Consider the following 14,894-nt stretch of genomic DNA (forward strand, 5'->3'; position numbering starts at 1 on the left):
GAGAGCCACCGTGAGCCCAAGGTCCTTCAGAAAAAGATGACAGCTGCCGCAGATACCAAGCTTAAGGCTGCTGCCATAACCTCTCCTGCCCTTGCTCTCGTGTTGTGAAACGCCCCCCAGATATTTCACACGGTGACCACCTGACTTTGTATCTTGAGTCTGCTAATTCAAAACTATCCTCTTATCAACAAATTAGTGATTGGGTGCTGCACTGACTCGTCCCTCCAGCAACCGCTCTCCTCTGCAGCCAGTCAGGGGAACAGTGACAGCCATGAAGGCGCTCAATCCTTCAGCCTCCCCTTTTTTACGTGCCCAAAACTCACGTAGCACGCCCTGTGTGAGAAGGGAAATAAAGCAGAAGAGGAAACAGAGGGTGCCAGAGTTGTGGACGAGCTCCACGTGCAGCTACGCGAAGCCAAGCCCAGCGTGGCAAGCAGGCTGCGGGGAAGCTGAGCACGGCCGCCTTGGAGTCAGAGTCACCCAGCGCTTGTGTGGCGGGGTAAGGAAACCTATGGCACGGGATGACAGCAAATGGGTTTTGTAATTAGAGAAAAAGCCTGAATACGCAGCAGATTTGCACAGAGAACCATTTTGGGAAGCAGAAACAGGAGGAAATCCTGTATCCACGTGGCGATGTTACAGCTCTGCCACTGGCTGGGGCATCCTCCTGCGGGGGCTCGCTGGGCAGTTACGGAGCGAGCAGCAGTACATTTTCCTTGGCATCCCATGGCTCCTCCCCACCAGTGCAGAACTTGAGAGGCGTTTTTACCTGGATCATGCACAGGTAATCAGACAGGGATAGGCTCTGGTTCCGGTACCAACAAACATGGGTGATTGTGTTGGGCCGTTGGGTCTGGCCCAGCAAATAGCGAGGAGGAAGCTCTGGAGAAACAGCAAGAGAGCAGAAAACTGAGCAGAGAAAAGGGGGAGAGAAAGAGAAAAACAGATCGTTAGGATAAGAGAAGTGATGCGAGAAAGGCGGCTGTTAAAGGAAAACGGATCGTGAAAAAAATGATGGTGTTAGTACATGGAGCAGATGAAAGCGAGATGGAGCTGCAGGAACACACATGTTAAATCCCAGAGCCTCCGCAGGGTGGTCTCACTTTTCGGGTACAGAACAGCAAGAAAGAGCCTCTCCCAAGGGCATCAGCAGGGAAAGGAAGGCTCGGCCCTCCCATAGAAACCCCTGTCTTTCCCAGCTGAAGTGTCCAACCTCTGGACCCAAAGCCAAGGCAACACCTCCAGGACTTGCTTTACTGAGCTGATTGATGAGGTCTTTACAGCACAAAAACCCAGGAGCTTCACTGCCCAACTCGTAACTCCTTCCATGAAACAAAAGGTGCCTTAACAGCAGGGCAGGGAAGGTCGGGAGGTACAAATACATGGACGCAGCACCCACCCCCACTGCTGTTTGTCCAGTTCATGATCTCCTCTCTCTCTTCATGGTATTTAGGGTCCTTCCCACTTTTGGAAGTCTTCCATAGCACACCAGCCACAAGCAAGCTGTCCTACCCAACTGACCTTGCCAAACTGCCACCTAAATCTGCAGGATTCAGCACCAAAACACACCACCAGTGCTGCTGAGCGGTAAGACCCAAGGCCAGCAGCAGCTCCGCAGGCACAGAATAAATCTCTGTTCAGCATAATGTGACACTGCTATAAAATGGCCCTTCCTAACACTTGCTGCCAGCGAGGGACAGGCAGAGGAGCCAGATCCACGCTGAACTTTAAGCACTCTTAATTCTAGGTGAGTAACCTAGAACTGTCTAAACAGACAGTATCTAACCAGAGCTCAGCACAGCAGACTCAATCTCTACAGGAAAGTATCACGGACAGGTGAAATCCTCCAGCAAGGCTGCTGACCCCCAAAGGAACAATTCAGGCCTCAGATATCCTGGGTTTCTTTTACAAGTTCCCTCCTCCGGCGCCTTTGCCGAAGCAAAGCCCTGCTGGAAGGAAAGCGGAGCGCGTGTGTGCCAACACACAGACATGCACCAAGAGGAGTGAGCATGCAGCGGCCTCTCCGCGGCCCGCGCTCTCCCGGAGATGCTGCGAAGGCAAAATGGGAGATGGAGTGGAGGCTGAGTGAGCCAGGACGGACAGAGTGAGACGGGAGAGCTGCGCCCTGCGGGTACCTCGACAGCCACACTGTGGTCCGTCATGGAGACGCTGGTGTTGCGGTACCAGCACACGTGCATGGTTGTGTTGGCACGGTGGTGGCTCTGCCTGTCCAAGGAGCTACGAGAAGAGTGTATGTCATCTTCGGACTCCTGCTCTAGAGAGACCTCGTCAGAGGATCCTGGGGGAGGAGAATTCAGCAGCGGTTTAAGAAAAGTGTGCAATATAAAGAGCAAGAGAAGCAGGGATTTCTGAGAAAAACCGTTTTCTCTTGCAATGGTCCAGTTTTAAAATACCTCGACTTGAATTTGTTACACAGCTCCTAAAGGCCGCTTAGAGGAGACCATTTTGGCTTTCATTACTCAGCTCTGCTTGGGGTAAGTGACCCAATACCGTGTAAAACAAACAAAAATCCCCACACTTCATCAGCCGATTCCTAGTGAGGATATCTTAGTGAGGAAGAGGAAGAAGAGCTGTATTTCAGTACATCCGTAACACCAGCAGAGACAGGCACAAGAATGCTGAGCTATTAAAAAAACTTGCTGGTCTCCAAAGACACCAAATTTCTGGACAAGAAAATACATATGTTTTTCTCAATTTAACCATGTGTAAGAGTTGAATAAGGACCTTATAAAATAACAATTCTGCCACTGGAGTATCTCTGCTGCATTTAAAGCTACAAGGAACATGGGTGTAGGAGAATAAGCAAATTTCTTTTGATTAAAACACAATAAAAGCACTATAACTCTCCATTACCATATGAATTATAAAAATATTCCATTTATGTCATCAAATCCACAATAAGGCAAAATGAAAAAGACATGAGAAGTGATGCTTTTTAAGAAGGCAGGAAACCCCACTTACTGTTGGAGCGATTGCACACTGAGTTCTCCAGTAGCATGTCAGATTTCTCTGTAGATTTCTTGGCCATTTCAATCGCCACGTTTAGGTCTTCCATCCACTTCCCCATCTCCAAGCGGGTGCTGCAAGACAAACGGCGTGGATGGAGACCACCACCCCAGCCCAGATTTGTTACAGAGCACTGGTTTGCTGAGGGAAGGCACAGGTCACTGCCCAATACAAGCAGCAGTCCCTTTCATTAAATAAATACAAAGCATTTTGGAGATGGGTGGTATGACCATAGTGGAAATTATTTTTGTCAAGTAGAAGGCAACCTGAAAGACAGCTCATCTTTTAAAGGGGATACAGGATTCACCTTCCCTCTGAGGCAGGTGAAACACAGCGTGCAGGAAGATGAGGACTTCTTCCACCCCCCAGTCTCCATTCGGGGTTACGTGGCTCATGCCAGGATTACAGGGTGAGAGCTTTACAGGTCACATCTGTGTATCTACAGCCACAGGGATGCAACAGCATGAGATTTGCTTTTACATGTGGCCACACGGCCGTGGCATTTCTTTAAAACAACCCTTGAACTATTTCTGAGTTCTGACAAGGTAAAAATTATATTTCTTTTTCCCAATTTAAGAACCTTTCATGCACTTCTTGATTCACAGCTGCTGAGAAACAATTGATCCTTAAAACAAATGGGAATTTTCAGGTGTTAGGCTGGACTTAAAAGTTTTGCTTGCTGAATACATCTGCATACCGAAAAGTATTGGTTCCTGTGCCACTACACATCTGATTTACAAATATTCAAGTAATGGTTATTTTTCAAACAGTAAAAAACCCTACACATTTAAGGTTAAGATTTAGTGCTCCCGCCCTGCATTCTTACCGTACTCAACTGCTGCTGCCTTTTGGGGAACCTGCAGAGGGACAATATCTCCCTAAGCTGATCCTGAGAGAAGAGGTGTAGTAGACATCCTAGGTGTATTTCAGGTATAAAGTAAAAAAAGACACCAAACTCACTGCACAGAGACAAGTCACTGAAAAGGGATTTGTTTTCTCTCCAAATCAGCCTTTAATTTTTCCTCTCCCTTCCCAGCTTCCTCCACGAGATCCATACAGGAACCTCCCCTCCTTACATCCAATTGCACATTCTGGATTTTAATTATTTTTTAGGTCTCTAAAATATTTGTATGTTTAGATTTTCTTTAGTCTCCTGCTTTACAGCAGTTGTTTAAAGGACGACGCTGGCAACTCAGCAAACCGGAAACTGATACGAGGACAATGTTACTGGTGCTGCTGGGTGTTTCCTGGTGAGATAAACCACTCCTTCACCATACACAACGCTGATAAAGGAGTTGGGAAGCATCCTGTGTTTGGTTTGAAGTTGTGCTTTCCAGAGGACACATGAAACCCACACAATCGATCGATTTGATGGTTGGATGTGATGACCTTAGAGGTCTTTTCCAGCCTTAATGATTCTACGATCAGTAACTCTTTGAAGAAGGTATCTAGCGAACCTAGAGGCAACTGAGGAAAAGCAGCATTACCTTGCTGCCACCACGATGGTTTTTTGTGCCGAATAGATGGTGAAGCAGTGCGGGACAGCCCATTCGTTCTCACTCTCCTCCACCTGCAGAAAAAGAAGAGGTTTTTCTCATCACTACTCAGGGTGACTGATAAACCCTGAAACCGTCCTCCTCGGCTGGCTGGGAATTTGAGTCACAACCAAAAGGATTACAACCCAGTTGCAGTAAGTGCAGAACAGCTACTCCGTTATGAATGCCACCTACTTGGACTCTATTTTGGCTCTATACAATAACCTATATTGTGCGTTTCTACCGCCACGTCTCTAGCAGCACAGCACCACATCCAGTGGGGCAAGAAAAGGAGGGTTCAGAGCAGGACTGAGGTCATTACTTACCGGTGGGTCGAGCACTATCAGCTGCAAATCAAACACAGAAAGAACAGTCCCGTTAGCAGAGGGGAGGCGGGAGGGCTGACTGCACGCCTACACGCGCTCATGGGGAAAAAACACCAGGACAAATCCACGTGTCCAGATCAGCCTCTCACAGCAGCATGAAAATGAATACTCAAAAGGTCGGGCTCTGGCTGTTTTGCTAATGTGATGGAAGGAAGAAGCCCATCACCCACAGATGAGTCTCTGTCTGGGGCACATGAAGGTCCAGGCCACCACCAGCAGCACCGCAGGCTGCTGCCACTGGCCTGGGAGCAGCTCGCAGCTTTGATCCCTGTGCCCTGAAGAAACGCCTCAACCTGCTTAAGGCAAAGTCCTCTCCTCACTGTGGTGAGGCACCGTGGAACCACTTACCAACATGCCATGCAGGGGAAGGTGTCCGTGGATTTTGAATTGGTTTGTCCCTGTAACCCCTTTGCTTGTGTACAGCAACATATCTGAGAACTGGAAGAGGCAGAACAAATACAGTCAATATTCTGAAGGTAGGGCCAAGTATTTTTTTTACATATTTTTAAAAGTCTGTTGTTTTAAAGGCACTGTAGATGCAGGAAAAAACGCCACTTTTCACTCTTTTGTTTGTTTACAGGAGAGGCAATTAATTTAAAAATTCTGTTAAAACCACCTGCCGCTAAGGAAACAAGCTGGACAGACAGTACTGTCACAGCCACGCTCTACCTAAAAGCCCTCAGAGCTGATTTTCATCACAAGCACATGAAAACACACTTTTATGACAACTTTATCTTGAAGACTTGGGGTTCAGGAAAACCAGAAGCAACACCCACCAGAAAGAACATCCGCTGCTGCAAACCCTTCTTAGTGAGCTTATACAAGCAACCTTCCCGGATAAACTCCTGTAGCAGAAAAGAGAAAGTTAGGCAAAGCTTGATCTTTCCCAAACCCAGAATTTGAATTTAATGATTCCGTTTTCCATCCCAGAGTACACAGATGTTGATTGGTGCCCAGCAATGACCGCTAACAGATTAGTTAAGCGCCAAATGACACCTTTCCTTCTGGTTTCTAACAGGAATCAGCTCCTTGCTGCAGCCAGCGTTAAAATCAATGAAGCAAGAGAAGGAAAAGGAGCAGAGTCCCTGTGGGTCACCTATTCACTTACATCCCACCGCAGTGATTGCCATAGCATCCCAAAAGCATATGCGGTGCTCCTGTACTTATGCCCCGTATATCTATCAAAAACAAAGAAACAAAAACCAAGCAGGAACTAAACAAACTCCTAGAAAAGCAGGGTCACTGATATCAGTTTCGCCCAGTGCCGTGGCTTTCGCCATCGCTACGCCCTCCGTGCGGTCTCAGTCCAGAGATCGCATCAGACAGACCCATGCAGAGCTGGTAGTGGATTACCAAGTACACGATGTACCACTTCCCAAACACAACTGTACCCCAGCGTACCCAGTACCTGCTCTACTGGAAACACCAAACTGGAGCCAGAGTCTAAGCAGAAGCATTTTTGATCTATTCCCTAGGACTTCACCAAGATCTCCATGAACGACCTCCATGGGAAATCCATGAAGACAACTACACAAAGCCTATACAGCCATTCCATAAAACAGAGAGGCAGCGATGGCAAATATGTGGTTGAAAGGCACTTCCTCAGCAATAAAACCAATAAAGGCTCTAAAAAGTGAAGCCAAGGTACATACCCGGCCGGGTGCCGTGAGATTATCGATCCCAATCAAGTCGTGCTGCAGCTCTGTCAGCTTCTGGAAGTTCTCCAGGCGGATGAGGCTGTGCTGCAGCTGCGATGTCATTTCTGTCACCTCCTTCAGCGCATCTGTAAGGAAAACAGCACTGAGGGGATCAGCACAGAGCAGACAAACCCAGGCCACCGATTTTATCCCTGGAAAATCAAATCTGAAGTTTAGAGCCAGATTTAGAACAGAAAAGAGTAGTTCAGTTGGAAGGGACCTACAATGACCATCTGGTCCAACTGCCAACCTCTTAAAGCACATTTTATGGCTACCTAGGGGCAAAATGGAGGCTAGCAAGCAACTTCAGAGTGCTTCCTATGCTTCTGAAGATTATTTGGTATCTCAGATTTTGCACACATAAAATGTATTTAACATGTAGCCAAAAGTAAATTAATAAATAAATGCCAACTCTTTCTGCCAAAGATCACTTTATAAATGAATGGAATTTACTATGTGAGCTTTTGACATAATAAAGCAATTATTTTTGGTCATATTTTTACTTAGAAATTACAAAGAGTTCCTAAAAAACATACTTTTTTCCTCACTAAAAAAAAGAGAACAAGGACTAATTTTCCAGCTTTGGCTGAAACATCAAGATCCATCAAGATTCCCATAAGAAAAAGACTTTCTGGAATGCCAGGAAAAGCATTCGTCCTATGCAAGGAGAACAGTCTACATCTAAGTTATCTTTTGCATTTTCCAAACTAGCAGTTAAGGCCATTTTCAGAGCCCTGCACCAGAGCACAGCAGGAGAGCAGTGAAACCTGGTACCAACAACCTTAAAGTAAACCAAAGGTATTTTTCAAACATAAGCTAATTTTTTTTGTTTTAAATTTTGTATGTACACGGGAATAGGTTCCCGCCTCACACATGTGGGGCTGAGCGCTCACTCACTCCGGCAGTCGGCAAAGTCCCGGTGCTCGGCTGTGTAGTGCTTGCAGAGCCTCCCCAGGATGAGCTTGTAGTGCATCAGCCTCTGGATGGGTTTGAGCAGAAAGGTGTTGAGGGGCAGGTAGCAAACCTTCTGCAGCTCAAACTCCTTATACACCATTTCCAGCTTCTTGAGGCGTTTAGTTGCTTTCTCCAGTTCCGTCAGGACCTCGTCGTGCTTCTGCAGGTAACTGGTAAACTCCTGTTGAATCACACCAAAAAAAATTACTTGGATCACAGGAAAAGAGTCTAAGAGATTTCACAGTGAATAAGAAAAAGCATTTAATCTCCTCTCTACTTTTGTCTCTGGCCATGGTTATACAATCCAAGATGGCATATACTGCACAGCACAAGCATAACTGTCCCATGAAGGCATTCTACGCCAAATCAAGGTGACTTCATTTCAGAAGATGCTACTCTGCAGTTAAAAATTTCATATTTTTGAATTAAACAACTTTATAAAAGTGTCTCCGTAGGAGAGAGCTTAAGTTGTGCAAATACAGAAGAAATGGTGAAGCTAATGAAATAATTTTTGTCTTCTGCTGAATAACCAACAACCAACCAACCTTTCCTCACAGCAGAAGTGGTTAACTAAAGTGTAGGTGGTTAAATAAGCAACAGTTGTATAAAGCCTTGCTGTAAATATTTTATTATGTTTTCTTTTTAATTTGTTTATCAACAATAATTGTTTGCAAGTCACTTCAAGTTTAGTGGAAATACGAAATGAAAAACTGAATCAGCATCTCCAAGAGTCCATTATTTTAAATCCTTTATCTACCTTTAGAGTACGCATGTTCCTGAGCATGACATCTCCAATGCGCTGATAATCTCCTTTAACGTGAGCATTGGTTTTTCCTTCCCTGAAACACACATAAAGAGATGACATAAGAAGGCACAGTACATGGGAGGTCAAGAAATTTCCATTTTCTCACTCTACCTTCCCCTGTACTTTAAGACAATCTTTAAGAGATGCTTCCCTGGTATCTGTGTATTTTAAGAACTGCTTTAGTAAAATCCAGGGAAGCGGTACTAACATTAATGCCTCCTCTATCCATTTTTATCCACCTGACATTCCCATTTCACTGTTTGGGTTAAAAATTTGGTACAGTAAATATGAAGCTGCAGAAAATAAAAAATACAAAGCCATGCTTAGAAATCTGAGAAAGGAACAGAAATTCATGTGTGTGGAAGTCCACTTAGGAGTTTAACCTCTCAGACCTCTGAATAAGTGCCATATAATAATAATAAACGTCATTGAAAAATGGGCTTAGCAAAATGTATTTAGTAACTTTTTTAAACTGTAATTTATTAAAAGCCTTTTTCCTTGATTCTATTTATGCAGAAATATCAGAGCAAATATAGATCAAGTCCAGTTATGATGTGAGGACACAGGAAAATGTTCCTCCGCTTGTTGCTTACGTGCTGCACTATGAACGCTTACCAGAGCGACAGCCTTTGCTCAATCTCTTTCAGAAAGCCTCGATGAAACTCATAAATTGGGTCTATGTTGGAGAAGAGTAGTGTCATCAGGCCCTCCGGCATCGCGTTCTCCTTGATGACTGCACTGCGAAACCACTGCCGGAAAAAATCATAAAATATGACAAAGTTTCTCTATTTAAGAAATTAATTGCTAGCACAAAAACTTCTGCTCCTGCAGCACTGAGGGAAGAGAAAGTGTGTGCACACCGACACAGGAGGGAGGAAGAAGACAAACTCAGAGAAGATGTAATCCGGGAAAGACAAAATGATGTCATTTTTTTTCCTTGGCAAACATTGCAAACACAAGGCTTATTATCGGTTCTGGGCACAAGCACGGTAACAGTTCCCATTACGGTCAATTACCCAGCAGCTGCCACAGCTGACCTTAAGGAAAAGGAGCTGGAAATTCAAGCTGTCCTCCAAACAAGGACTCAATGTGATGGAGCTATGGGAGCTAAGGACAGAAGTCCAGAGAAGATATCTGCTGTCCCACATGAGGGCCTACAGAGCAAGGAAGGTAACAGCCCCTGGCTCATGGACTGTGCTTTATCATAGGACTTCCTTTTTTAGTCACCTGGAAGAAATTCTGAGTTTTTTCCAAATTAAAAATTAAAGATTTGTTAAGAAAATGAAAAGCACTGAAGCAAGTTAAAAACCCTTACCACCGTAATAACTTCCAGGTCCTTTAAATATGTCCGTTCTGTAGCAAGAATCTCCTTTGCTATGAAGTATGCCTTGTCGGCTGGATAGCGCTGAAAGAATACACAATAAATATTAAAATAGAAATCCTTGATTTATTGCTAAGCACAAGCTCAAACCTTACCAGCATTCCCCCTTGCTGTGTGCAGGTGGAGCAGCTGATTACTGCAGGGCATCTCTGTACTCAGCATTGGATTCTCAAATACTGACTTTCCTATCAAATACTACTTCTATTTGAAGATTCTTAAAAAATTATGTCAGTTACATGAACGTCCATTTCAAAATGAAACGAACACTTCACATAAATATGAAAACAGTTATTCCAAATTTCCTGTTTTAAACACTTCTCTAACCAAACGGAGTACAGCAGATTCACAATACAGTCCTTTTCCAAAACTACTCTACCTCTGCTTACAGCTATTACTCAAATCCTTTAAAGATCATTTAAATTAGTTAAGAAAACAGCAAAAAAATCAAACTACGTCAGTTGTTGCCTGCATGGTTGCTCCAGGGCTGCTATTTAAAGAAAAGAGAAGACAGAATGGACATGGAAGCACAAAGGAACAAGATGGTGAATACAAGATTTTCTGCAGCTGCAGTGAACCAATATCAGAGTTGGCCTGAAAACATGCATTATTAAAAATCATGTAAGTAATATTAAGGAACGAGTCACATTTCAAGCTAAGATGCTGCTTTGCCTCCTTTGCTCACTATGCCGTGCTGCAGTTTTCTGCTAAATCCTCACCTGGTGAAAATAAATGAAACACTTGAGCTACATCAAAATTTGGCTTCCATCTCTGCCCCTCCCGAGGGTAACACAGCTTTGAAAACTTCTCCCTTCTCCCTGTATGTACCAAGTTAAAAAGTAATTTTCTTTTGAGAGATGCTTTGAGATGCCTTTCAGCTACTCAGTGCTTCCAAATCCTCCAACTCAATACTACTCATGGAGGAGATGTTTTCCTGGTTGCTCAGTCATAAATCTATTGAGCCCACCTTGGCCACACAGAATACAGGTGTGCATCCACAAATAATTAATTCTGAGAAACTCTCTATCCCTTTTTCAGGTTATTTTATGCTTGTTACTGTGGTTCCACCCATCAGCCCCCTTCCTGGGGGTACCAGAGGAGGTGCCTGGACATGCTTCCTTCTGTTCCCTCCAGAGCCAGCCTCTTCACTTTAACGTATCTACCTCAGGTACGTGGTGTCAGGGAACATCCTACTGAATCTTGGTATTTCTGATTTTTTTTCTTGGGTTGATTTCCCTGACTGCAGCCTCATAAACCCTCCACAACCTGTTGAACCTCAGTGGGTGCCCGTTTCCAACAGCCTCTTCCCAAAGGTTAGGGCATCATTTTTCTGACATCCCTGGAGCCCAAGGTGACACAGCTCTTCTCTCACCAGCTTCATCCTGTGCCACACGCCTGTCCTGCAACCCCCCGCCCAACACGTGCATCCACTGCCTTCATCCCTTTCCTCAGCATCACCTCTCCGCCACCATCTCACACCTATTTCAAGAGCTGCTTCACGAGTTACCCACAAGCGATGTGCACCACAAATCAAGTACATCCCTGAGAGCTTTGGCAGGGATCCTGCCCAGCCCCAGTTCACACCCTGCACTTCAATCCTCGCTCCAGTGCTTTTTCCCCACTCTCAGAAATATTTTTCGGGATTGTTTCTTCCTTAAAAACTTACAGAGCACAAAGGCAAGTGCAAACACACCATGCCCGCAACCTCACTTTCCATCACCTGCGTGGATAACATTTTTTGTCACCTTTGGGAATTCTGCAGGTTGCTATTTCATTGCCCTGCTCACTGAGTGCCAGCCTGAGGCACAGAGGATGCCCTCCATTTCCCAAGCATCTTCTCTTCCTTTCTCCCTCCTCACTGTATCATCACTTCCTGTTCACACTCTGAAGTTCTTGTCGCTCTCCAAATTGCTCCCTGCTCAAATTTACTGTCCTTAATTTTATCTTTTTTTGGTCTTACATCAGTCCTAACTGAATTCCCTGTGCTGAGTCCTGGCAGCAGACCCCATACCAGAAGCACCAAAAAGTGATCCAGCTCTCACAGCCCTGCCCAACACCTTCATTACTGCTCAGGCACCGCAAGAGGAAACAAAATCAACTTATGTCTGAAAAATATAAACACAAAACTCTCTGAGGACGCAGTCTGCCTACAAAGACCTACAACCACAGCAGGCATTGTCCTGCTTTGAGCTAAACAGAACTAATTCTCTATTCAGTGATTTTACTTCTTCAGTGAAGTCTCTTCTAAGTGACTGTACTTTCTGAAACTAAGAGCATGTTTTTCCAGACAGTGTTCATTTCTACAAGTGACAGCGCTTGATGTTTATAGTTACTATTAGGTATGGTATGTAAATAGAGCTCTTGCTTATACTTGTGCCTATGGAGACCAAGGCCACTGCTACATCATGGGTGCCATATTGGGGTGTCAAACCTGTGGAGAGGAGAAGGCAGGACAAACGACCCAAAACTGACCAACAAGGTATGTCATCCCACATAGGCCACACTCGGTATAAAACTGAAGGATCACGAGGGTCAAGACCCTTCCATGCTCTTTTTTTATTTTCTTCACTGCTTCTGCCACGGCTGATATCTGAGCAGAACTCTGCTGCTTCATCTGCCTTCAATCCCTATTCGTGCATTCTTGAATCCAGTTCCTGAATCCTGCTCCCACCTGCTGCTGGGTCTGGTCTGGGACTTCTCCAGTGTCCTGCCCCACAGAGCCTCTGGTGACATAATCATCACTGGGGGAAGATTTTATATTTTTTTTTATACATTAGTATATATTTCATTATTTTCCTAATTACATTATTATCCTGTAGTATTAATGTTATTGCTTCATTAAACTTGTTAGTTTTCTTTTCTAACCCGTAAGTCCTTCTCCCTTATTCTCTTTTCTCTTCCCCTTCTGGGGAGGGGAGAGGGGTTCACAGAGAACGTCTGTCCATCATTCAGCGGACAGCCCAGCCCTAAACCACGGCAGGCATCAAGGCAAATATCCCTACTTGGATAAACGCGTGTTTCACCGCATTATGTGCACACAATCACATCAGGAAATCTTCAAACCCTCACTAGATACCAGCAACACCAGCTCGTGTGAGTGAAGAGCTTAAATCTGAGCTTTATAAGGACTGTGAGACTAAGAAAGACTTTCCTGCCTGCCTTGCACCTAGATCACACTGTCACAAAGCTCTCAAGTCTGGAAATGAAAAATTAAATAATAATTCCACATACACAAAAATGCTTATCTTTTCACTACAAAGATCGAGCGTCAGCAGTGTTAAAAGTAACTCTGGGTGGGGGGAACATACCAAAGAACTCACAACAAAAAGCCCAGCTTCTACACGCAGTTTAAGTGGGTTGCTACAGCCAACCTCCAGTGGAAAAGGAATGGGGAGAAATCTGTCAGTGAAATGAAAGAAAAACACTGCATGGGAAGCATAAACTGCAAGAGCTGAAGAGTTCACATACAAATGCCCCGATTAACCAGGTGGAATTTCAGCAGCATCAGTACCCATAGAATCAGAGCTCTATAGTAATAGAGATATTGGAAGACTACATTTTTCTTGCACAATAAAGCTGTAAAAGTGCAGTGAAATCTAACTAATTTAACATTGGTTTCCATCTGGCTTTGTTTCACTTAAAATACTGCCTCTGCATAGACATCAAAGCCTTGGAAGTCTCAGAAGCTGATCAAGCCTAAGACCAAGTACGACAAAAAAGTTCCCTTTCAGGGTTCTCACTTTTATGAATTAAAAAATGAGAACTCAAGCTGCTGAAATATCAGACTTAGAATGAGGCAGAAAGGACTGGGCTTCCGTGTTTAGGACGGATAACACAGATGCTGCTCATTATTTCCAGGCTGTGCTGTGCCTGCTCTAAGAATAAATGAGAGGAAGTATTTAAAAATAAAACATACTGGAAACTAACAGTAGGGTGATCTATCAAAGCTATAAACTACCTCAGAAAGTCTAAATGAAATAGGGAGGCTGAAAAGTCTCAGCTCCCAGTTACTGGTTAAACCTTCCTCTCTCTTGCAAGCACTTAACTCAGACCACGTCCACACCACGGGTGGTTCTTAACAGCAGCGCATCTCTGGCTTGGTTACTGGTGGTCTCCAGAAGAAGAGTGCCTGCAGGGCTATCCTGCCGAGAGCTGCTTGTGTCTCTCATGGTGCAGCACTTGGCTCTGCGGAGAGCCCAGCAGATCTCAGAGAGGTCCCTTAGCGTTCAGGAGCAAGCACGGGGAGAAGTGAGCTCCGGAAGCACTAAATCCAGAGTGGCACCTTTGCTCGGGGTGAGATTTCTCTATGTTCCCTGAGCGGCTGACAGTCAGGACACAGTGCAGAGATCTTCAGATCATCCACTGAGATGAAAAAGGAGTGAGCAAGCTTGCATCTGCTGGCACCAAGAAGTACCGAAAGACAGGGTGAAGACAGCAAACAGCATGGGCTCATGACCTGCTTGCCTTCTGACAGAGGTAAGCAACCTGAACATTGGATGGGCAAGCAGAAAAGCAGGAGTAAAGAGCACACAAGGTGGTTTCTCCTTTGAGATTACACTCAAAGAAATGTAGAGATTAAATCTATAGATTAGAGCGTGGCCATTGACTTGATAAGGAACTGAGTTTGGGCAATGGAGCCTTCCTTGCACTGTCATGGAAGGAAGGTACTGGATCCTTCTCAAGTACCAAAGAGACAACAAAGCTGGCTGCTATGCAAGCCAGCAAGGCAACGGGAGCAAAGCAGCTTGTGGAAAAATGGCCACAGAAGTGTGCTGTTCAGTGGACTTCGTCTTACCAGGAGAAACGCAGTGTCCTGTGACATGCAGTTTGTCACATACTATACACCATGCCCCTGCGGAGGCAAAGTCTGGTAATTTGTTATCTACATCTGAAAGGTGGTCAGAGAATGCATGTGTCAGTGTATGTGTACACACACATACACACACACATTTATTTCTCCTGAGCGCATCTGAATTGAGTCACTGCTTAAAAAGAGGGGCTGGCTGGACTAGAAAAGGTCCCTTCCAACCTCAACCATACTGTGGTTGCACATCCTTGTTATTCCTAGCAACTACCGTGAAGGCCTGCTCACATAGTGCAGAGAGGGAAGAA

At 44.8% G+C, this 14,894-nt stretch overlaps 1 protein-coding gene across 1 annotated transcript in view; it reads right to left on the bottom strand.

The window, feature by feature from the left end:
• FARP2 (FERM, RhoGEF and pleckstrin domain protein 2) overlaps positions 1-14,894 on the bottom strand; it is a 66,341-nt gene that overhangs the window by 1,878 nt on the left and 49,569 nt on the right. Inside the window, exons 15-24 of the mRNA XM_010178612.1 lie at positions 9,720-9,809; positions 9,020-9,153; positions 8,357-8,438; positions 7,543-7,780; positions 6,601-6,731; positions 5,725-5,793; positions 5,297-5,386; positions 4,515-4,597; positions 2,983-3,101; positions 2,136-2,299 (exon numbers count right to left, since the gene is read on the bottom strand). Coding sequence (XP_010176914.1) covers positions 2,136-2,299; positions 2,983-3,101; positions 4,515-4,597; positions 5,297-5,386; positions 5,725-5,793; positions 6,601-6,731; positions 7,543-7,780; positions 8,357-8,438; positions 9,020-9,153; positions 9,720-9,809 — 1,200 coding nt within the window. The remainder of the gene's footprint in view (positions 1-2,135; positions 2,300-2,982; positions 3,102-4,514; positions 4,598-5,296; positions 5,387-5,724; positions 5,794-6,600; positions 6,732-7,542; positions 7,781-8,356; positions 8,439-9,019; positions 9,154-9,719; positions 9,810-14,894) is intronic.

This window comes from Mesitornis unicolor, unplaced genomic scaffold, assembly GCF_000695765.1.
Source record: "Mesitornis unicolor isolate BGI_N332 unplaced genomic scaffold, ASM69576v1 scaffold13132, whole genome shotgun sequence".
In the NCBI taxonomy this organism is placed as follows: Eukaryota; Metazoa; Chordata; class Aves; order Mesitornithiformes; family Mesitornithidae; genus Mesitornis; species Mesitornis unicolor.